The sequence below is a fragment of the Antechinus flavipes genome, chromosome 5 (genome assembly GCF_016432865.1).
Source record: "Antechinus flavipes isolate AdamAnt ecotype Samford, QLD, Australia chromosome 5, AdamAnt_v2, whole genome shotgun sequence".
Lineage (NCBI taxonomy): Eukaryota > Metazoa > Chordata > Mammalia > Dasyuromorphia > Dasyuridae > Antechinus > Antechinus flavipes.
Genome location: NC_067402.1, coordinates 222,988,688 through 223,012,478, shown reverse-complemented (window position 1 = coordinate 223,012,478; position 23,791 = coordinate 222,988,688). Strand labels below are relative to the sequence as shown.

At 46.5% G+C, this 23,791-nt stretch overlaps 1 protein-coding gene across 1 annotated transcript; it reads left to right on the top strand.

Annotated features, from left to right (window-relative positions):
- The first annotated feature begins 9,712 nt into the window (after positions 1 to 9,712).
- On the top strand, positions 9,713 to 15,551 carry HOXC10 (homeobox C10). The gene is made up of 2 exons (XM_052001539.1): positions 9,713 to 10,591; positions 14,416 to 15,551. The coding sequence occupies exons 1-2, from the start codon at positions 9,841 to 9,843 to the stop codon at positions 14,691 to 14,693; spliced, it is 1,029 nt and encodes a 342-aa protein (XP_051857499.1). The 5' UTR covers positions 9,713 to 9,840; the 3' UTR covers positions 14,694 to 15,551.
- Positions 15,552 to 23,791: the final 8,240 nt, after the last annotated feature.

The window sequence follows — 23,791 nt, the reverse complement described above, 5'->3', positions numbered from 1 at the left end:
AGATGCATGTGACATGTAATCTTTGTATACTTATGGAATACTATATGCCCTCTGTGCTCGTGTGTGGATGAATGTATGCGTGTAGCTTCCTCTTCAGGGTGAGGAAACGGAGACTCCATTTTCCCTCCTAATCCTCTCCTTTCTCATGTGTAGTTGGGGCCTGGTCCAAACTACCAGCAACGTTGTGCTTTTAAGCACATGTTTGTTGTGGAGTTAATTGTAACCATCATCGAATTGAAATTTATAGGAATTTTCTTGGCTCCGCCGCCCTCCCTCCAGATGTCTCCGTCTGTCGCACTTAAATTTGCAGGATTTCCTTCACCCTCTTCACGAGAAGACTGTATTGGAATTTTTATATATGGTGATTATTGGGAGAGGGAAGGAGAGAGGAGGAGGGAAGAGTCTTGGGGCCCTGAGATGGGGGAAAGGAGACATGGGGCACATTAATAATTACCCACAGCACCCCCTCCCACCCAAAGCACTATTGGAATACAAAGTCAAAGGCCAGTACACTCTCCTTCCTTCTCTACCTCCGTCTCTCCTTCTCTTCTCCCCATTTCTCCCCATTCCAACATAAAAGGCAAGGACACCTCATGGTTCTTTAGACATAACAAGTGAGAGCTAGGGCTGTCGGACCATCCATTGAGACCTTGTCTGCCTCCAACATTACTTGAGCCAGTGTATAAAATCAGCAAGATTTGTTTTATGAAGAGGGACATCGAAGTGAGGAGGGGGGTTAGGGCTGCCAGGGAGATGACTGGAATGAAGCAGGGAGAGAAGTTTCAACACCCAACTGTATTTGCATGTGAGGTTCTTGAAGATAGATGGTGGATTTCTCCCATGTGTCTTTTCACCTTCTCAGGCACTGATTCATGGGAGAGGGTCTCTCTAATTTGTGATATTACTATTCTACTCAATTTAATTAATATATTGGGGGGGTAATTAGGAGGATTCCTATCCCTCCTTCAAGCATTCTCTGTATTCCCACTTGTTTTTGTTCAATTCACAAAAAAACATTTTTCGATACAAGAATATTGAGAGCAAAGAGTTGTTTGGCTGACTTGGGAAGGGTGGTGTGTTTCCGATAAAATAAGATAGGGACAAATATGTGAAATACAGACAAAGAAAGAAAATAAATGAAACCTAGTGATTCGCGGGCACTCGACTGACTTTGGGAAAAATACAATTGAAACCCTAGGAAAATGATCGAAATCTCCTAGGAATTGAATGTAGGAGAATTGGTTGGGTTGGGGCAAGGATGGGGAGGGGGAGAGAAACGGGTACATTGGGGATTGCTGGTTTCAGTGTAAGGAGAAAACAATTCTTTCTGAAAATCCTAATGCTTCCCTCGTCGGAATCTACTACATAATACTGGCTCTTACTATTCTTAGTTATCTTACTCCCTGAGCCCCCCAAAAAAGAGAGAAAAAAAGGTTATTTCTCCACCTTTTAAGAAAATCCACCTTTGATTCCGTAAGTGCTGGACCAAATCAGAGCTGCTCGAACTGGAGCCCGCTCCGGAGTTTTGTAGCTTTGGTTAATCCCCTCGAACAGCGGCGCTTCTCGGGAACAAAAGATACTAGTCTAGACGCCGCCATAAAGCGCCCCCCGCGCCTCTAAAACCGACTTCATTTTGGCCTTAACGACCCAGTCTGGCCTGTGGGAGAAAGCTTCCGCACTAAACAGTAAACAAATCTGAGAGGGAATTTTCCTGAATCTTCCCTCCCCGATATCGACACACCCCAACCCCCTTTCCTTCCTTTTTTCCCGGCCTCCTTCCTTTCTCAGTTCTTCGTCTCCCCAAACCTTGTCCTCACTCTTCCCTCTCTCCCTCCCCCTACCCCCCCCCCCCCCCCCCCAGTAAATAAACCCGAGGCCTAGTTCAAAGTTTCCTGGAGCTAAAGAGGAATGCTGGTCGTAAAATCCAAGTTTATAGCGCACGTGGGAGTTTACAAGGGTATTAAGTGGTGTGGCCCAGGAGGGAGAGCCCGCTGGGCCCCTTGCCCTGTCCGGGTTCCTCCCCCTACCTTTTTTGGGAGAGAGGGCAAGGGAGACTCGGGGGGCTTGAAAATATAGGGGGGTGAAAAAGAAAGAGTGAGGATATATGTGTGGGGGGAAGAATCTTGCAAGTCCGGATGTCTATCCCAGGACACAGAAGAATTCGTAAAATATGCTTAATCTGAACTCTAGTTCTTCATCCCTCCCATTCCTCCCAAAGCGCATTTTTGGAGAAGAAACGTAGAGCACAGAGAGAGGTGGGAGCATCGGATAAATGGGACATTTTGGAAAGAGGCGAAAAGGGTGTAGCTATTAGGTTCTACTGCCAGCACAAGCCCGGAATATAGATAACCCTCCCCAGACTGAAGGAAAGACTAAGGGTGATTTTTCACGTGGGGAGTTCTGGGTTTTTCTCACCAAGGAAAGGAAGAACTTTGAACTTCAAGGGAGTCAAGGGCAAAACGTCTAACCCCTCCCCTCTTAGAGAAGAGTCCGAAAGACTAGGCCTGCTCAGGCCTGGGGTGGGGAGTGGTGTATCCTTCCTGGGGGCAGTCGTTCTCGGTGTCTGGAGAGAATATTCCCGTTCATTCTCATATCTTTCTATCCCTTAACCAACCTCCCATCAGTCCACACCAGTCCACGCGACAACACTTCTTTATTATTCTTATAAACCTTTTGAAAAGGCAACACTGGGGAAGTTTTCAAAACTTTGTTTGGTATAAAAGTTTTACAAGATTTTCCCCTCCCCTTTTTTCCCCCCTCCCTTTTATTTCTGTCCACGCCCAGAGTTAGATCCTGGATCCATGCCCGATGTTTCCCTAAGGGATAGGGCGTCAGTGCTGGTTGGGGGGCCTAGATTTTACTCCCTTTCAGCTCATAACCCCAGAGCACTCCCTAGAGCAAAGGTGGAGGAGGTTGTAATGAATATATCACAGAGTTCCCACCTTGGTCCTGCGTTCCCAGACAGGACTCAGAAGTCCAATGTAATTTTCTTTTTCTGTTCTCAAGATACCCTCCCTCAAAGTTTTACAAAATGAAGATATCTTCTAGGATTACCTCGAAGAGGAGAAATCTATATAAGTGGGACAATCTTATCCCTACACTCACCCACACCCACCCACCCACCACAAAGCAATTGTGCTCATGGTCTCACTTAGGCGGTATATTTCTCTCTCTCTCTCTCTCTCTCTCTCTCTCTCTCACACACACACACACACACACACACACACACACACACACACACCCCACACATATACACACACACAATCACTCACTCATTCACTCACTCACTCGCAGCCCTGAAGTAGAGAAACATAACCTTGACTCCAATCCAGGAAGCGATTTGGGTAGGGTCGAAGTACAGAGATCTTACCAGCCGGGAGCCCCAGGCTGGGGAGCAGGGCCAACAATGGCTTTGAAGAGGCTTTGAGAGGAGAGACAGAGAGACTGAGAAATCAAGAAACACAGGGTCCTCAGCAGTCGCTTCTGGAGAGTTGTCGACCTCAGGACCCGGCGGAGAACTGAGAACAAAGGCTCCAAGCGTTGGGAAATGGACTTGAAACTGCAAACCTAGGAGCTCTCTCTCTGCCCGTAGGTCTTTGGGTGAATTATCTGATCCAGTTCGCCACTAACTTTCAGGATGCCAGAACGAGAGGGAAAGGGGAGAAATGATAGTAAGATAGCCACCTACTTCTATTGCCCAACCAGCTAAATCTTTCTTTTCCATCTCCCAGTTCTACTGACTTTGGGCAAAGTGTCCCTAAATTCATATCTGTCCTAGGGTGACCACCAGGTTGAGAATGCTAAATATGGTGTGACCTGGGGGCGGGGGGGGGGGGGGAGCCATTTAGAGCTGGTAGAGAGTATTAGAATCAGTTATCAACTTTTTTGGAGATTATTTAAACATAGAGTGGGGGATCTATAAAGCCCTTCTAAAGATGAAGAAACTTTCTTGTTTTCTACATTCTTTATGTCAAATGGCCTTTTCTGGGGCCTGGATGATGGCACCCCTGCCCTTTACCTTTTTTCGAAGGAGAGCTCTCAGTCTTCCCTGGTGCCACCCTCTGGGAGCAACCTGAGAAGGTCAACAGCAAATCTACTGGGCTTGGGGTGTTTGGTGGGGAGCCCCAGAGCTTCCATAAAAATACTACAGTTTTTTCCCCTTAGAGAGAAGCAGACAGAAAGGAGAGGTAAGAGCTGCTGCAACATTGACTTTGTCAAGGAAAATTATAGAGGATGATTAAAAAGGAAGAAAAATGCAAAAGGAAATAAGGAAAGAGAAATAAAGAAACAAATGAGAAAGGGAAAGAATGAAAGAAAGAGACAAGAAAAAGATAATTGAAAGGAAAGAGTAAAAAGTTAATTTTCTAAATTACTCTTGCTCTGGGCTGGAGAAGCAGTGGATTAAGAAACTTTGGGATTCATTTCTAGAAGAGGAATTAAGATGAAAGAAAACCGACTTTCTGACTTTTCTGTTTCCAAAATCCTAGCCCTCCTGCCCCACTCAACCTTAACTCAGGCCTCCCAGAAGCCAGGGATGGTTGGAGAAACAAATTCAGGAATTGAGAGACAGGGGCTTTAGGGAAATAAACCATAAAAACCAAAGGGCTGGGGTGACTTGTGGTCCTCACCCCCTCCTCCCCAATTGCTTGCTTTCTGCTGTTTTTCTTCGAAGCTTTTTGTTGGGGGGTGGGGGGAAGAATTCAAGTAAGAAGTAAGAAAGTAATTGGCAGCATTAGCTTTTCATACTGAGAAGGAGCTGCTGTTCCTGTGAACCTAGTAAGAAACGGAGGGTGTTTATCTGTATACATTAGAAGAATATCAGACCGGTGTGTAGTGATCTTTTGATCGCTACTCTCTCCTAAAGGTTTCTTTGCTCTGTGTGTATTTGTGTTTTCATCTGTGTTATCAGATACAAACATGTGCATTGTAAATAGCCAAATACCTATGTGTGTATGAAATATAATACATAAATGTGTATATATATAAATACACATTCAAATATGTAGTGAAGTTTGCTGTTTATTTTACATATATTGAAACACGGCAGCTAAATACATAAGTGATTGGATTTCTTTATAACCAAATAGATTTCAAAAGCTGTATTAGTGTATACACTCATGTTTAAGGCCTCCAAAAATATCTATTTTACTTTTCAGTCTTTCTCCGGTTAGTCAGTTTTTCTTAGATTTCACTAAAGATCCTCATGGCCGGCAGCTATACCCAGGACTGAGCGAAGAGAACAAAATCTTTTTTTTCCCCCCAGAATGAGGGGATGGGAAGAGAAAGTTGGATTTTTATATGATTGCAAATTTGGGGAACTCAAAAATACTGTAATTTAGATCCCTGGATACCGCCTGTGCCCTACGATCTTCCTTTCGTTGGAAGCGATTCCAACACATTCACAGGCATAAATTCACGTGCTTGCAAGAGCAAGTTTGGGAGCGGAATAACCTTATATTTTAAAACTTTCTCTGAAATTAAAAAAAAAAAAGGAATTCCTGTCCTTGTGGAAAGTCTCTCCCCCCTTTACCCCCCGAGGAGTAAATGGAAATATCCTTCAGTCTCTTTTTGAGGTCTCCTGACCCTATATATTTTTCAGTCTTTTCATCTCATTCCCTGCTTTAAAATTAAGGAATTTTAAACTGCTCTGGCCCAGTCCCCGGACCCTAGTTCTTTCTATCCACATGGTCAGACCTAGTCTACACAGAAAAGCTATATTCCCCACCATAGAGCAGAGTCCTCCCAATTAGTGGAGTCCGGTTTTAGTGAATATAGCGTTGATAAGGAATTTCCTTGCTGGAGAGCAGGATCCCTTAACAAGCAACTCTGAGAAAGGTTTAGACGAATGATCCAGAGCTACCTCAAGAAAAAGGTCTCCTTTTTGGCCCTATAATTATGGGGGAAGGGGAAACAACGAAATAAATCAGGAAACTGGAAAGGATTATTGTTATATGTGCAAAGAAGCAGCCGGGCCTATGCCCAGATGAGGCACATGGATCTCTTAGATAGCTGAAAGATTTTCCCCCACACACCCCCAATTTTTACCCGCACCAAATCAAGGGGAATCCCTGGCTTTACAGGTCTTACAGGGAACGAACGTAAAGTAGCAACTAAAAGAAAAAAAAAAGGAGAACAATTTCTGAAAAGAAAAATGTAGAGGGCATTGATGGGATATATACCATAGTAAAATTCCTTCTCTTTCCCCCTCCCTTTGAATATTTATTCAAAGTAAACTTTTGAAATTCCGGAAAGGGATTTGTCCCGGTTCGACTGACTGAGCAAGCGGACAGAAACCCCGGGGAAGGGAGTAGAACGACTTGGAGTGTGTGATCGAGAACTTCCATTCCCTCAAGACAAGGGCCTAGGACCTAAGTCGAGAGCCCTTAGGCAGGGGGGACGCGACCGCCGCTTTCTGGGTGTCTTTGAACGCCAGGGCCGGGACAATAGGATGGAATCTGTCTTTGCTCATGGCCTAGAGAAAGGGAGAGTCAGGAAAGAGAGGGCGGAGGCCCAGGGAAAATCTTGAATTTTCTCCAAATTTCAAACTCTAAAAAGATAATGCCTCCAGGCGCACTTCCCCTTTCCCCCCACCCAGTTATTTAATTCTTTTCCTATTCCCGGGGCACTCTGAGGTCCGTGTTCCTCACCCATGTCCTCTCCCTGAAGTCTGTGACTCCCCCCCAATAAGTTATTAAAGTCCTCCTTGCTCGCTGTCTCCTGCTTTAATAGAGCCGCGTTCGCTTTTATCCTGCGTAATTAGAGGAGAACATTTGTCCCACCGGGGGTCCCACTTAAGCTGATGAATTTGATTTCTTTTTTCATTAATGGACCGTGTTTATCATACTTCTAATTATTTCAACTTTAAACACTATTTGTTCTGGTGAGGAGGTGGGAGGCAAAGGCAAAGTCTCCACCTTCTTCTAAGGGGTATTCTTAATGACTCTAAAGAACTTTTTAATGAACAACGCTCCCTCCCCCTCCCCCCTTCCCCAAACTCTGAGGTAAGGGTAGAAGTAGGGATGGATATTTTTATGGGGAAGGCAGGATAGAAGGAAGAAAATTGTAAAGCGGGAACTTTACTCCCTTTGCTTTTTTTTTTTTAAATCCAGGTTGGGTCTGGATGGAGTTTTTGTTTGGCTTTGAGGGGGAATCTGGATTTTCTCTCCAGCCCTTCTGCTCCCCCCACCCAGACACTTTTCCAAGAGAGCTTTGGGTCCAAGTGGCTGCTGACTCAGCACAACCACGTAGTCCAGGGGTCTCACGGATGTAGTGGCAGAAAGGGCTCGGTTTCCCTTCAGTTCGGAGGCCCAGGGAACCGCCAAGCCCCAGACAAGCCCGAAAGGATAATGGGACTGGGGAGCTGGGATGGAGGGGGTGAGACACAAATTCCTAGGCGAATTTGGGGGCCGTGGATGATAAAGACAGGGGAGAGGGCCCGGAAGGAAGGAAAATAAAAGTTCAGCCAAAGAGGGGGAGGAAGAGCCCCCCAAAGCCATATAATTCTCAATTGCTTTGGTCTTTAATTTCATCGCCCTATAAATGAGGAAATATCAGTTCCCATACTAAATTTTTATCCTCCGCTGATAAATATGACGGGGGAATTTTCGTTGGGTCCTCGTAAAAGCGAACGGTTTCGATCAAACTGGTGGGAAAGGACTATGCAGATAATACAAACAGACTGGCCGTAAAGCGTCGGGTCGCTTTCGAAGGGGGGAGGGGATGGGGAAGGCTTGAGGTGGGGGGACAAATGGTTCTTTGCTTGAAGCCGGCTAAGGCTCTTCTGCTGCCTAAAGCCTTTAACCTTGTCCAAGAAAAAGGCGCGACATGGCTCGGCTGGCCACAGAGCTATTTTCTCGGCCAAGCAAGTCCAGAGACGCCTGTAGAAAAGTCTTGGCCCAAACCATTTCCAAACCAATTCCACCTCTGGGAATTGGGGGCCGGGAAGGAGGGAGACCAGTCACCCCTCCTCGTTTTCCGCTGGGTCGGAGCCTTTTGCCGCAAAGCATTCCGAATCTTGTTTCTTTCTGACCTGGAGGACGGAAAATTAAATTTATTTTCTCAAACCCCGCCACCCTTCACGTTTCCTTAGTTGACCCCAGGATCTGGGCACTACTCTTGTTAGGCAGGGCCGGGCTGCCTTTCTGGCCCGGCTTGCTCCTTCAAACACCAGCGGATGGCGTTCAGCCCTACTGCTTTCTTTTGCCCCAGCCCAGCGGGTTCGGGCCAAGAGTGAACCGTTGGGGAAGCAGGAACCCAGGAAAAGGATCAGATAGCCAGGGAAAAAATGTGGGGCTACCGGAATGACCAGTTATTCTTCGGTCCCGTTTCTAAAGGTGGGGGGGAGGAGAAACAGGGGGAGAATTGTATGTAGTTCGCTTTGGGAGAAAAGCAAGCGGAAAATGGAAAAATAATTACTTCCAACTTGTATGGCTCCTGTTTCTCTCCTTTGTATTCATGATCCACACTGCCCTACATCCAACCCCCTAAAAAATATCCTTAGGCCTTCGTTTCAATTCCTACATTAGACTGTCCTGAACTAGGTTCTGTTTCTTAGACTTGTCTCCTTGGGTTTCTGTCTCGGCCGTTGGCTCCTGAGGAGCAGTACTATTTTCGTGGTTTTTTTTTTTTTTTCCCCATTCTTTCTTTTTTCCAGGTATATATCTCCATACTTTGGGAAAGGGTAGGGAGAGCAAGTTCACGAATCATATAGAGAATTTTCCTCCCCACCTTGCAAGTGGAGACGAACCCGGATATAAGGCGAGCCTCCTAGAGAATGACATTTACAAACTCATCCGGCTAGGATAGAGAAGTGAAAAGGGGGTGGGGGGAAGAATGAGAGGCAATAATAATGAGATTCAAACAGTATTGGTGGGGAAAGGAAAGGAAGAAAATACTTTCTTGTTCTGGGAGTGCCTGATCTCCTATCAGAAAGTCTTTCGGGTGGAGCCACCAAGTTACGGTAACTCTCCTTTCCCCCCAAAATGGATGGGAATCCCAGCTGGAACCTGACCTCATCTGTTCTCTGATAAACATTACTCTTAGTCTGTCCCAATCTCAAATTACCACCCGGAGAGATCTAGAAGAGAAGAGGAGGAAAGGAGAAAAGTTTAATTTATTTTGAGGTCCTTTTTGGGTCCCCCCATGACTCAAAGCTTCTCAGACACCGTCCCTCATACACACATACGCTGAGAAAAAGAATGAGGTTGGGGAAGAAGAGAAAAGGAAAAGGGGGAAAGAAATAAGTACCTGAAGCATATCTTGACCTTTTAATTTGAATTTGACTTTGTTTTTATTTCCAGTTGTCTTTCTCTTTCTCCCTCACTCCCTTCCCTCCCCCTATTCCCAGCAAATACACTTTAACTATTGGTAAATAAATCCACTCTCCCCTCTACCCTACATCCCCTTCAACCCTATATCCTTCACCTTCTCCCCTCCCTCCCCGCTCCTCCCCGCCCGCCCCCGCCCTTTGGTCCACCAGTACTCAGGTCTCTTCCTTTGTTCAACGTGAAGGTCTCTGACGTTCTTACCCAGCGGTGACTGCTAGGTGGCGCTGTTACTCCACGATGCGCTCTCTCTCTGCCTACAACTTGACCCCGCTGACGTCACGGCCGTCTGAATCGTCAAGGCCATTTTCAAATCCCATTGGTCTAGCGGTCACATGGTGAGGACCGGGTGCTTGGATAATTATGGAGCTGATATTTTCTCCGAGGCCCTCCCCCCTCCCTCTCTGGTCGCTCCCTGCACTCCCCCTCCACCCCCCACCCCCGGATGGGGAAAAAAAAAAAAAGATGTCAGCTCCTCGGCTGTAGTATTGCTCCTTAAAAACCCCTCTCTCTGAAAATGACATGCCCTCGCCATGTAACTCCTAACTCGTATTTGGAGCCCCTGGCTGCGTCTTGCAGAGCGGAGACCTATACGTCCAACCCAGGGATGTACATGCAATCCGGGAGTGACTTCAACTGTGGGGTGATGAGGAACTGTGGGATTGTGCCCTCTCTCTCCAAGAGAGACGAGGGCGGCAGCCCCAGCCTCTCTCTCAACACCTACCCGTCTTACCTTTCGCAGCTGGACTCGTGGTGCGATCCCAAAACCGCGTACCGTATAGAACAACCTGTTGGCAGACAGCTGTCGTCCTGCTCCTACCCAACTAGTGTCAAGGAGGAGAATGTGTGTTGCATGTATAGCGCCGAGAAAAGGGCAAAAAATGGTCCTGAGACAGCCCTTTACCCTAACCCCTTACCCGAGTCCTGCCTCGGGGAGCACGAAGTCCCTGTCCCCAGCTATTATAGAGCCAGCCAGAGCTACCCCACCCTGGAGAAACCGCCCCATTGCTCTGGAGCGACCGAGTTCGAGGCGAGTTTCGAACCCCGGGCTAGCCTCCATTCCCGGAGTGAACATCTGGAATCGCCTCAGCTTGGGGGGAAAGTGAGTTTCCCCGAGACTCCCAAGTCGGACAGCCAGACCCCGAGCCCCAACGAAATCAAAACGGAGAAGAGCCTGGTGGGACCCAAAACTAGCCCTTCGGAAAGCGAGAAGGAGCTGAGTAAGACTACCGACACAAGTACCGATAATTCTGATAACGAAGCAAAAGGTAAGTCCGGGCTAGAGGGAAAGGGGTCCCGGCTGGGACCAGTAGGAACTTGGTCTTCGTAACCTTGGTGGGGGGGAGGGGGAGAGATGAGGAGTGGATCAAAAACTCTGTGGCAGGAAGCGGATTCTTCCCCCCATCCCGAAATTAATAATAACAGCACTAATATTAATAAGACTGTACTGGACTATGTGGCTTGTTATTATTAATATCGGATAGGACATTGCGGAACCGGAACGGGCTAGGTTGAAAAGCGCAGGGTTGGGCGTCTGCCCGCAGAATGGTTGGGGGTGGGGTGCTCCTTTCTATTGGGGGCTAACTGTTAGTTACCCAGTGTTTTCGTTTCCGCTTCTTTGGGGCTGTCGATGTGGAAGCTTATTAATTTTATTTATTTATTCTCCCCACCCCCCTAAAGTCAGAGGCTTGAAAATAGCTTAAAATGGCGATCTGCAGGCAGTGAGTGGCCCGGCAGAGCACTTAGGGAAGAGAACGAGAATTTAGTTGGTTGCGTCCTCCGGATTGAAAGTTGTTTCCGTGGTTGTTTTCGTTAGAATATCTGGTGCATATTTCTGACTGGTTTTTATACTGGCTTTCTGGGCTGCGAGGGTTCTGGGGGAGAGAGGCTACTATGGGCTGAAGGTGCTCTCAGACTCTCTTTCCTCGATGCTCCAGTTCAGCTACTGCTAGGATTTGGGACTGAGAATTGAGCTTGGTTATCTTTTGGTTTGGAGTTTGAGATTTTCTTTTTCTTTCTTATTCCTATTATTATTATTATTATTATTATTATTATTATTATTATTTGAATTTTGGCTTCTAGGATAAATTGCAAGTGAGGGCTTGAGAGCTATGTGGGCGTGTAGCTTGTCGAGAGCGATTTCCTTTTTGTCCGAGGTGAATGTGGCTTTGACTGGGTATGATTGTGATTTTGGTTGGAGGGCCAGAAGCTTCCTTGCGCTGGAGCGCAGGGTTCAAGATTCACTTGTGTTGAAGGAATCTGCATCTCTTTGATCATAATCATTCTCTGGCTCCCTAGAAATGATTCGGAGGAAATGGAGCTGGAATGAAGGGGGAGGGGGGCTAGATGAGTGGGGGAAATGAATTTCTCAGAAAAGTTGGAAAGAAATGCATTGGAATAGGACAACAGGGAGGAATAAACCCGCTCCCCACGCCGCTAGTGAGCTTGAGGATGTATATAAGGGGTACTCATTTGGGTATAAAGGCTGATGAAATATTGAGTGCCCAAGGAGCCATGGTGGTTATGTTGCTTTGTATATGAATGAAAGCTATACATGTATGTCTGGAGAACCGTATGTGTTTTACACAGATACACACACAGAGAGACACACACTCCCTCAAACATATGCTTTTTGGAGGGTTATGGTAAGAGACTTTCAACCTTCCCGTCCCACTATGCAAAGACATTCTAACATCACCTTGTGAATTGGCCTTTACAAAGCCCAACTCTCCAAGGCTACAGAATCCATCCCTTATCCCCAAAGGAAGAGAGTGTGAAGGATTTGTGCGTGTTTGCGTTATTCACGCAATATATAGGTTTGGGGAGTCGATATAATATTTACGCGCTTGTTAAATACAGTTCACAGATACACACATGCATTTGAACACACTGGAAGATGTACTTTGTTGGGAGATGCATCGAAACTCTACACAATGCAAAGTCAAGGTTAACAAAAACCAAAATCAAAAGCAATACCCCTCTCCCCTCCTCCTTCTCCACCTACTCTAAAGGCTCCCCTTTCCTTTTTAGCTCATGATTGTGTGGATATATTCCTTGCAATCAATTGGTTTTTTATCTGTAGACATTTCCTTTATTCCAGCTTCTTCACCTGGATTGTGGTAGAGGGCAGAAAAGGCCATTCTCTTGTTTTAATCATTCCCCCCCCAAACAAAAACAAAAACAAACACCCTCCAATATCGAAATTAAAATAGCCAGGATATTGGTTGGGCTTGGTGGCCCTCTTTCTCGTGAAACAGGTCGAGGTGGCAAAGTACAGGGGATAAATGATTTTTGGTCTTCGGCTCTTTTCCCTGCATATTCAAGTTTGCATTTCCCCCCCCCCCTTATGACTAGTCATTCTCCTCAATTCCTTCAAACAATGGCAGAGCTGATATGAGCTCTACTAGGTGCAATGAGGGAGTCCAGAACATGTAACTTATGGAAGCCGATACCTTAGCAATAGACATCCTTTCCAGAAAACTACTTCTGAATTTGCCAATAGCCAAGCTAAAGAGCCAAGTTTTCTCCCAAACCTTCTCTTCCTTTTTGTTAGGCAATATATTAAGGAATAAGATGTGTATGGATGTGTATGTACATGCACATATATACATATGCATATATGCACATATCCATATATCTGTATATTTTGTATTTACACACACATGCAGGAGAAGGATTTGGAGATTTGATTGGTGAGGAAGCTCCATAAATTCAGTTATAGTGGATTAATAATGATCTATTTTGTTAAGATGTATATGGCTAAGGTACAATGTTCTCTAAACTGCAGATTCCCTTCACTGAATCAAATAAAGCTCATAAAAGATATATATTGTCCTGTTATGGAGCCACAAACACATACATTTTAATCTAATCTAAATTACTAAATATGCACAGCATATTTTGAAACATAATGTATATAAATATAATCATTTAATCGAATTAAAGTACATAATACATTCATATATAACTTTTAATGTAAACATATATATAATTCATGTAAATATAACTTAATGAATCTATGTTGTAGACACAACAATTTTTTTCTTTATATGTATAAAAATTTATGTTTGTTAAGTATTTCTATTGCATAAATATATATTTACACATTATACATATACACATATATCTGTACACACATTTTAATATGTGTATTGTGTGTGCCGTTTGTATATATGGGCATACACACATGTGTGTGTACATATACATACATATAGTTTCTGGGACTATAAATTTGAGCTTGTTTTTAAGCCAAATTTTCCTCTTCCTCTACCTTAGATCCTCTCAGTTAAGGACGTTTGTAAACGAATGTTTCTTGTTTAACACAGAGGTGTTAATATGTGGGACTCAATAGTCTCCATTCCCTCTTTCTCCTCCAACACACCTTTGGGGGGGGTGTAGCTGGAGAAGAGTTAAGAAAGTGTTGTTGAAGAAAGTCAGGGTGCTATATGAGGCTGCTGGGGGGCTCACAGGAGAAAGGGAGGGTAATGGAGGATTAGTGGAGAAAAGTGATCTGGAGGTAACCAACCCGAAAGTACTCGGGCAAGTTCCCTTGTTAGAGTCTGAAAAGGCCACTGGAGGCCAAAAACTCATTGCAGTTAGTTGTCTCTTGGATTTTAGCAAACCAGACCTCCTCAGCTCAAACCAGGACAGGACTTTTTTTTTTTTCCTTTCTTTTCTTTTTGTTTTTTCTTTTAGTAATTTTCCCCAAGTGAAATAGGGCCAAGGGAAAGTTACACAGCTAGGGGTGACCCATAATCAGTCTTAGAAGAAAACATTTAGAAAAATCTAGTTCTCTTGGGTTCTTCTAGTTGATTTGGTGTCCTAAAAATGAGAACGAATTAACCCACCGGAAACTCGAAATCGTCCCCTTCCCCTCGGTCCTCTCACGAAAAGGGACAAAACCCTAAGGATACTGTTCAATCCTAAAGTCAGAGCCACGGACACCTTATCTTTGGGAGGGGGAGGGGGGTAGGGAGCAATTCCTCTCCCCTCTTAGTTCCTACTCCCCACCGCAGTCCATGTAACTCTATAGTGAGCTGCGATGTTTTGAGTCTTAGTGGGATACTTATATCAATAATGTTATTTTTAACAGAGGATATAAAGGCAGAAAACACGACAGGAAATTGGCTGACAGCAAAGAGCGGAAGGAAGAAGAGGTGCCCCTATACTAAACACCAGACGTTGGAACTGGAGAAAGAGTTTCTGTTCAATATGTATTTGACCCGAGAGCGCCGCCTGGAGATTAGCAAGACGATTAACCTTACAGACAGACAAGTCAAAATCTGGTTTCAAAATCGCAGAATGAAACTCAAGAAAATGAACCGAGAGAATCGAATTCGCGAACTGACCTCCAATTTTAATTTCACCTGAGCGCGCAGGCTCCCCGCCCTCTCCCGCCCCCCTCTCTGTCCCCGCCCCCTCCTTCCCCTTTGTGCGGGCTGAGTTTTTTCCTCGAGTATAAATGCACTGTGTATGCAAAAAGAAAAAAAAAAGATCTCAGACTCTCCTTCGGAGGGACTTCTTGTTGGTGCAGCGAAGAAGCCTCAATATAAGCAAGAGAAGATCTATATCTATACCTGTGACTATATATGTGTGTGCATACACTCATTTAGCATCCTTGTAATCCATGTAGCGTTAAGATTAAATCCATTCAGATCGCTCAAAGAGAGAAAACCCCACCAAATTATATATCTATATCTATATCTATGTCTATAGATATAGGTATATAGATATAGGTTAGTATCCCCAGAAGCACGATAAGTATCGCTCCTTCTTCTGCATTGTATATTTAGGGTAATAGACGTTTTGGAAAGTTTGACTAGTGTTGTGTGTTTGCTGTAGCCACCCAGCGCTTCCGACTCCCCCCACTCCAATTCCTACCCCACCCATGAGTGTAGCGCTAAGTCAAGCTGAGAAATCTGCTCCATGTCTTGTACTTGTAAAGCTTTTGTCCCCCACCTCCCCCCAGTCCCCAGCCCGACACCCCCATCTCCATCCCTACTCTGAGAAATGACATCTCAGAGAGTCTCTTCAGAGGAATAATTCTGAAGAAAAGCAAAGGGGTATAGATAGAATTACTGTCCCCCCCCCACACTCCCCAAGACTGAATAAGTCCAGCTCTGATCGTCGTGTTATTTAAAGATATTCTGTATGTTGTATCTTTTGCATGTAGCTTCCTTAATGGAGAAAAAAAAATCCTAATAAATTTCCAGAATCTTACTCCTCAAATGGGTATATTTTTTAAAAGTGATTTTCAGCTCCATTTTCCTCCTCCCAGGGAGCTTGTGTGTGTGTGTGTGTGTGTGTTTGTGTTTTGTGTGTTAGGCTCATCTTTTAAAGGCTTTCTAGAACGTCTCTTGGCGGGTTTAATATAAGTGAGAGGCCATAACGCTGATTTAAATATTATCCAGGTGACCACAATAAGTCAAGGTCATAAAACAGTAATGTCAGGACGGTCTTGGTACGCGCGAGAGGTGGATTTTATGATCTGCAAATATAATGTGGTGCCGCAGTAAAAGATGCATTTAAAGGTGACTGGAGGAGGGAAAGAGAGGCAGAGACGAAGCTGCAATCTTGAGAGGCAGACGGATCTGCTTGCCTGGGGTGCTGGGACTGGGAGCCGTTCCCCAGTGCTCCTGGGGGGGGACCCGGAGAGGCACCCCCCCCGCACCCACCCACCTAAGGAGAGGAATAAACTTAACCGCCTGAGGGGGGTGAGGAAGCCAGTCTCCCCCCCCCCCACACCCACCCTCGCCTTCCTCCACCTCGACACCACTAGCAGAAGGCACCAAGGTAAGAGAAGAGATTTCTTTCTCTCCTTTTCGAAGCTGAGTGGGGGGACTCGCCGAGCTCCCCAGGTGAAGGAGCAAGGTGGGAAGGGAAGAGGCTAAGGTGTCTCGATTGAGCTGTGTAAGGGCGCCATCGGAGGACTTTTCTATCCGCTTCTACCAGCGAAGGGGGAATACGGTGAGCAGCTGAGTTTCCACCTTTCCTCCTCTCGTCGGAAGAGCAATGAATGGGGGGTTAGGAGGCAAGGACTGGACAGCTTTGGGAACAGATTGTTCGGGTTTCTCGAGGGCATGAGGGGTTTCCTCTGTCTCGCTATTCTCTCTGTCTAGGTGTTTGCTGGGTCTGATCGCCTGTTGAGGATGGACTGAAGGAGTAGAGAGTGTGGCAGAACGGTTTAAGATTTAGTGTTTGGGTATCTTTTGGTCGACTTGGTGTTTCCTGACGTTTTCCCTTTCCCTCTGTCCTCACTCCTGTGGCCGCTGTGGTTTGGAAACCGAGTGGCTAGAGGGTTGGAGCGGCCCTGGGCGCTTTGGTCTCCAGCCCACGCGCCTGCAATTGAACAGCAAAATGAGGACAAATCAGTGTGTGTGCCCTGAAGGAAAAAAAGATAGAGGGGGAAAAGAAGCCAAAGGTAGAGAGGGAAGAGTGGGGGGAAGGGAGACAGGCGGACAGACAGATGGAAGAGCAGACAAGCAGAAGATCAGACAGACAACTCTAGGTACTGGGTTCTGTGGATGAAGAGAAGACAACTGTCCACCTCTTCTTATGGATGGCTAGAGACAGACAGAACAATCTCTCCACTGCAATGTGTGTGTCTTGGGGCCGTTGGGGGTAGAAAGGAAGCTATTTTCTCCCCATTATTTTCTCGGGGATATTTTCTTATATCGGGAATTTTGTCTTATATCAGGATGCTCGGACCCCCCCACCCCCAAACTAGTCTTTCTTCTCCACAAAAGGATAAGGATAGGGAGGTTATTGGGGGGGTGGAAAGGGGGGACCGGGGGCGAATTTCTTCCTTTTTTCCCCCTTCCCTTCTTCTCCTCCGGAGAGCCGAGTCTCCCGCCCTACTCGCTCAGCTGATCTGTGGCTTAGGTAGTTTCATGTTGTTGGGATTGAGTTTTGAACTCGGCAACAAGAAACTGCCTGAGTTACATCAGTCGGTTTTCGTCGAGGGCCCCCACCCCCATTCCCGCCCCCTACCTTCCCTAGGGGCTCACCCCCATACCACCAATCCACCAGGGCTCAAGCTGGTGGAAACTGAGGAGGATGAGGCATAAACGGGGGAGAAGCCCAGGACGGCAGATGGAGGTCTTGGGGAACCCCTCTTTTATACCAGTCCCTCCCCAGGCTTACCCAATCCTAGTTGTTTAGGTAGATGAATCCCCCCCAGCTATTGTCTCCAGTCCCCCATATGATCTAACAAGACAAAGAAACTCTTGCTGAATTTCTATGAAATTGTAGAGACTGGTGCCCAGTTTAGCTCAGATGGGGAGGGGGGCAAAGGGGGAGAATAAGATAGGGAAATAAGGAGTAGAGTTTCTCCTGCATGGTTTCTCTCTCTCTCTCTCTCTCTCTCTCTCTCTCTCTCTCTCTCTCTCTCTCTCTCTCTCTCTCTCTCTCTCTCTCTCTCTCTCTCTCTCCCTCCCTCCTCCCCTCCAATCTATGTTCCTAGGTAAGCATCTGTTTGAAGAGAAGAAAGGATTTTGATATAATTATACAGGGAAGGATCCTTTAGAAAGTTGGGGGTGACTTGGGGGAAAAACAGATGAGAGCTCTGGATTCTAGCCAAACTACTCCCCCCTCTTTCTGTTTGATCTCTGAATCAAAGAATGTGGGTTGATTTGGGGAATGTTGCATTCGAAGGAAGCCATCAAGTCCAAGTAGAAGTAACAGCGACCTTCTCCAATCCTACTGGACAGTAAGGGCCAATGTTTCCTGGAAATTGGCTGTCTTCTGTCTCTTTGAAACTGAGAGTCCATCTGACCCACTTTCCTAAAAGAAATGTCTAGGCAATAAATGCTTCTTCATCTATTAACCATCCAGATAATGGAAAGTGGTGGGGAAAAGGGCACTGAAAGATATAAAAACTTTGCAAAGACTCCTCCTCAAGTCACTTGCCTCTATCTCCCCCAGTTTGGCTTGGAGCCCCTAGGTCACTTCCGAGGCCTCAAAGCAATAGACTCCCTGTTAAGCAGTAGAGTAGGCAGAGAAAATGAGGCTGATGAACCCCCTTTTCCCAGGGAGATAGGGACAAAATCAAGAAAGGGAAGCTCAATTAATTAATTTAATTTTTTACATGCTATATAAACTTCCCAGTGAGAAAGAGAAAAGATATAAAATTTTTTACATGCTATATAAACTTCCCAGTGAGGAAGAGAAAAGATATAAAACTAGGTTTCTCCTCAATACACACATATAATGCAGATACTCATATATTGATCTATATATACACATCTGTATGTATGTGGGGGGAATGTGTGTTTGAGTGTGTGTGTGTGGGTGCTATTTACATCTTATAGGTCTTCTTTGTGTATATGCGTGTAAATGTATTAATGAAACACATACATATATTTCTTGTGATGCACCTACACATTTATTTTTATCGCTAAATTACAAAGGGATCTATTATGAAACTCCTAAGAAACCAAATGGAAGCTGGAGAGGAAAATAAAAGTCTTTCCTTTCACAGCCTGAGCTTGCCTGTCTGTCTGTCTGTCTCCTCTTCCTGCCCAGGAATCCCACTTCCCTTTTTGGAATTTGGGGGATCACCTCTGGCATTTGGATGGATTCTTAGGAAGGAAGTGGGGGCAGGGAGGAATTTTGGAAAGTGAACAGAAGCCCGCCTCAGCCTGGGGGGAATCGAGGGGCTCTCCTGGCCTGAGAGTTTTGCATGCTGACTCTGCTAGTTCTGTCAATCCTACTGCTTGTTCGTTTTGCTGTGATGTTGGGCTGAGAACTGGACAGGAGATGGGCAGCTTCTAGTTTTTTTAAGAGAACAGATCCTGTGGGCTTTTCCTGGAGGAGGGCCCCAATCCCGGACAGCAGGAGAATGAGATTTTCCCAGATGGACCGAAATGCTTAAACGACTTGCTTGATTTCGGGCCTTGGAGCTCCCCATTTCACCCGTCCTTCTCTTGGGGTTAGGGAGGGGATGGCTATGGGGGTGATCTAAAGGAATGTCTCCTCCAAGATCCCTAGAAATTCGCCAGGAGAAGTTCCAGAGCCCAGGCGAGGGCCAAGTTTCGCCTCCTGAGTTGGTGACTCTCTGGCCTTGGTTCGGGAGGTATTCTCTAAGATGGTGATTATTATTTATTCGCTTCGCTCGAAGGGAGTCTTGCGAAAGAACAGCGTGAAGAGGAAGAAAAAAATTATCTCTCTCGTCTGCGGATATTAAGATGGATTTTTATTTCTTAAAGGACCCTCCCCGCCGAGAGCGCATAAGCGTAAACTTAATATATGCTCCTCAGCCCAACTCCAGAAATCGCAATAAAAGTTAAAACCTCCCCTACTGGTTTTTTTTAATTATGATATGGGAAAGAGGAGCTAGGATTTATAGAGCTGAACTCTCGGCGTGTGTGTTTGAGACTTGCGGGGGGAAGGAAGCAAGGAGAGAGGGAGAGGGAGAGGCTTGGTCATAGAGACACACAGCCAGCCACAGTGGGCTCTTTTGCTTCGACCTTTCCTTTCTAAATTGGCGCTTCCTTTCTGGCTTCTGATGGGCCCCGACTCTGGTACCCTCGACTCGTCTCTATCTCTTGGGATTGACAGACGATCTCTTGAACAGGTGAAAACGGCAGTGCTGGCTCTAATAGGGAGGGGGAGGTGAGGGTGAGAATAGGAGTAAAGGAAAAACTAGGTCTGGGGTCTTTGTGCCTTTTTTTTTTTGTGGGGAAGAGGTTAGGGTCCTTAGAAGGATTGTCCAGAGGGTAGGGAGAACGGCAGAGGCCGATAGTGGAGCAGTAGCTGAAGGGGAGGAAAGGCAAAGGACTAATGGGACACAAGTGGTTGAAGGAGAAGGTGAGCAGAGCTTTGCTTTTGAACTCAGGTAAGACTCCCCTCAATGAGATGGGGAGAGAAGGCTACCTTCCTATTTGTCTAAGAGAACTTTAGGTAGATTTAGTGGTAGATTTAGTGAACTGTGGAAAATCAGGGGGTAAAAAGATATATTTGTGCTTTTGCATTTTAATGTATATATTATATATATTTATATGTGTGCTTTGCTTATTTAATATGTGATATATAGCATAGCATATCCTCTAGATTTCTCTCTCTTGTGAACGCTGGCTGAAATCTTGTGCTCTGGTGACTGGGTAATTTCCAGGAGGTTCCACCGACATGGACCAATGGCCAGAGAATGGAAAATAAATAAAAGTTAGGGTTTTCTTTCTCCTTTTTTTTAAAGGGCTAGGTTTTTTTTTTCTCTCTCTCTCCTCGTTGGAGCTACCTGGACAGGGTCCAGAGCAGGTCGCCCGCGGGAGGGCCCAGAGAGGAGCGGGAGGGAGGGAGGGAGGGAGGGAGGGAGGGAGGCTGCGGCTTGCTGGGGGCTTCTCCTCTCCCCGGCGGCGGGCGGGGAGGGGAGCCGCCTCTGGAGGAGCCGACCCGGCAGCTGCGGCCGCCGCGGGGAGACAGACCAGCAGGTAAAGAAGGCTCTTCCAAGGGGCAAAATGGGCCCATGGAAGGGGAAACCATGGCGTCCCGGTCCTTGGCATGGGAGGCCACAGAAAAAGAAGAAAAGGTAGGGAAATGTGCCTGCGGCGTCTTAAGGCCCCATGTAATGTTGAACCTGTATTTGATTTTATACACACACTGATGAGTGTGTGTATGTCTGGGTGCTTAATGTCTCTGTTGATGCAAGGTTCACCACCGACACAGTCATCGCTGTCGGTTTTAAATCGCTTGGTAAAATCTTTTTAAAAGCAAGATGAAAAAAATTTTTTATTCCTTTGCACTGTGCACGATTGAGCCTAAATATAAGAAGTTTGAGGGCTTTTTTCCCCCCCTTCTTCCTTCGTGGGTGATCGGAGGTCTTCGGTTGAGCTTGGGGCTCCTGTGTCGCCTGGAGATTTCGGGCTGGCAGGCAGGCTTCCATCCAGGGGAGGGGGTGGGGTAGGTGTAGGCGGGAGGGAGGGGGAGAGAACAGCAGCTCAGGCTCCTTAATTGTACTTCGGGTTGGTTGTATTGTCTCTCCTCTCGCCTCCTCGACTCCCTAGTCTAGAATCCAAAGTCACTGCAAAATCCTTTGCAACACAAACACGACACAAAGAGGCAGGTAACACAACTCGATGGAAGGGTTGTAGACTAGGCTGGGGCGGCCGGATACCTCCAGCCCTGGGGCCAGCTCCCCAGTTATTTTCCTCTGTTTCTGGTTCCCCACACCACCCCCAGCCCACGCTTAGCTTCGTTCCATGGAAAATAGGCCCTACGTGGGGACCTTGGAACAAGTTCCTTAGAATCATAGGCTCCTGGGCCGGCTGGGAAATGTCTGTTAATCCGAAGGCAATCAGTCAGTTTGCTCTGATTTGGTGTGTGTGTGTGTGTGTGTGTGTGTGTGTGTGTGTGTGTGTGTGTGGTGGTGGTGGTGGTGGTAGTGGTGGTGGTGGTGTGTTTATGGATGTTTGATAGTACTGGTGTGCATTTTGCTCCGTTTTCTCTTTGGAGATCTGAATTCTTGTATTGATAGATCGTAGATACTGACCTGAATCTGAAAAACCAATGTTTTTCATGCAGCCAGGACGCCTGGGTTCCCTCTCTAGTCAGACCTGCTGCTCCAGACTCAGTTTCTTCTTTCAAACCAGGCTTTAGAACGAGCCTTTCCTCTCGAAACAAAGAGGGAGAAATGAGGAATAAGGGGAGAAAGTGGAGGGGGAGCATGAAAGGGATTGGGAGAAAGGTAGGGGGAAAGAATGTACCCGAGTACATTAAACGAGCCTACATCTGGAGCAGAAGAGAATGAAAGCAGATGGACCGAGGACAGGAAGGGAGAGTCAGGACTGGGTAGTGGGTGGGAGGGGAGCTCCGGGTGGAATGAGGGAGACGGGCTGAAGGCGCCCGCCGCTACGGAGAGGAATCGGGCAGGGAGGGGCGACGGGACTGACGATAGAGAAAAGTCTATTTTAGTTTTAATCCGAACTTGACGGTGTGGATTGAACTGGAGTAAATTCAAAGCATGAGGGAAGAAGTGGGGAGTGAGGGGGGGCGGGGAACAGGACTCGGGGGGCGGGCGACAACTCTCTTGCCTTTCTGTCGGTACCCCAGCGCTAGGTCGCAGCTGCCCAGGCCGGCGTGGGTGGGGGAGTGGTAAGGAATAATCAAGTCTCCTCCTTCTCCAAGACCTCCAGCGATCTGGGGGTGTGCATCATATGCCAGGAGAGGAATTATTGGGGGAGAGAGACCCCTAGGCAGAAAAGGGAAGGCCAGCGAACGAAAACTAAAAATAAAACAAACTGGTGAATGTTTTCCCCTCCTTACATGGGGATTCTCCGTGGCCTCGGATTGTCTGTCCTCTCCAGATCTCACTCAGAGAGAAATTGAAAGGAAGGGTGGGGGTGCAGAATCAGGCAGGAAATTCAAATAACTAAGCACAAGCCAGGAAAAATGGTCTAGTCTTTTTAAGTAATCCTCTCCCCTTCTTCCTCTGAGCTTCTTGGGTCCCTGAAGCCTAGCTTGTTTCAAAAGAATCTGTCCCATCTCTCAGGCCTTCTACTCCACCCCAAAACACGGGACCTCAGAGGTTGGGGGCAGGCAGCAAAATCAATGGGAAGTTGCTTGAAGAAAGAGGCATCACAGTGGAAGGGTCTGTGAGATAAAATTTGGACTTAATGGATTTGCACCCTACCCTCCTTCCAGTCCTCAAAGGGATATCTCAGCAGCGAGTTTAAGGAACTAAATATGCCATTTAAAAACTGAGGTTTTGGTGGTGGTGAGAGTCTGCCTTCTACACTTGGGTTAGAAGCAGAGGAGGAAGTACTCAAGTTAAAGCCCCCAAAGAAGGAGGCGAAAATCCCCTCTCAGTTTCATGGGGGATTTAGCGTCTGAAGAAATCCGGAGGCCAGAAGAGAAGTCAAGGGAATTGGACTGTCATGGAATAATTAGCAAAGTCAGGAGATCGGAAGACAGCTGTATGAAGTTGAAAAGGGATGGGGGTAGCAAGAAGGAAGGAGACAACAATTTAAAGAAACACTTTATATTTCGGGGAGACTCTTTCCTTCCACCCGTTACATCATAACCCCCTTCCCAATAGAGAAGAAAGCTTCCGGATATCTTTTTTCCTTGTGAAAAATCCTGATTGAAAGGGTATCAGTAAATCTGAGACTGAGGGGTGAGGTAGACTCGACTTGAGGCTGACTAGGATGCAGGAGTGGGGAGGAATGGGACTTGGGGAAGGTGGTGGTGAATTTTCTCCTTTTCTCCATATTTTTCATGAATAGAAAGTGGCTTGGACCCTAGCTGGACTCCCCAGGTTTCCAGGAGGGATGAATTTGATTCACTTGCTCCCCATTCCTCAATTTGATTTGCAGTAGCTGCTCAGACTAGAGCAGGGCACCCCTCGGCCTGAGCAGAGAGGAAGCCCCCTATCCGCCGTTCCCTCCTTTGTGTCCTTCCATCCGGATGGAATTATACGCCCTGCATCCGGGGAGGGGGCCGGGCTGGGCCGGGCGGCCAACAAGCCAGGTCCCTGC

What these genes read in the sequence shown, in the direction of transcription:
- HOXC10 (XM_052001539.1), top strand. Translation starts at nt 9,841, where the DNA reads ATGACATGCCCTCGCCATGTAACTCCTAACTCGTATTTGGAGCCCCTG. An exon ending in TTCTGATAACGAAGCAAAAG is followed by an intron (nt 10,592 to 14,415) that starts GTAAGTCCGGGC and finishes TATTTTTAACAG; the next exon opens with AGGATATAAAGGCAGAAAAC.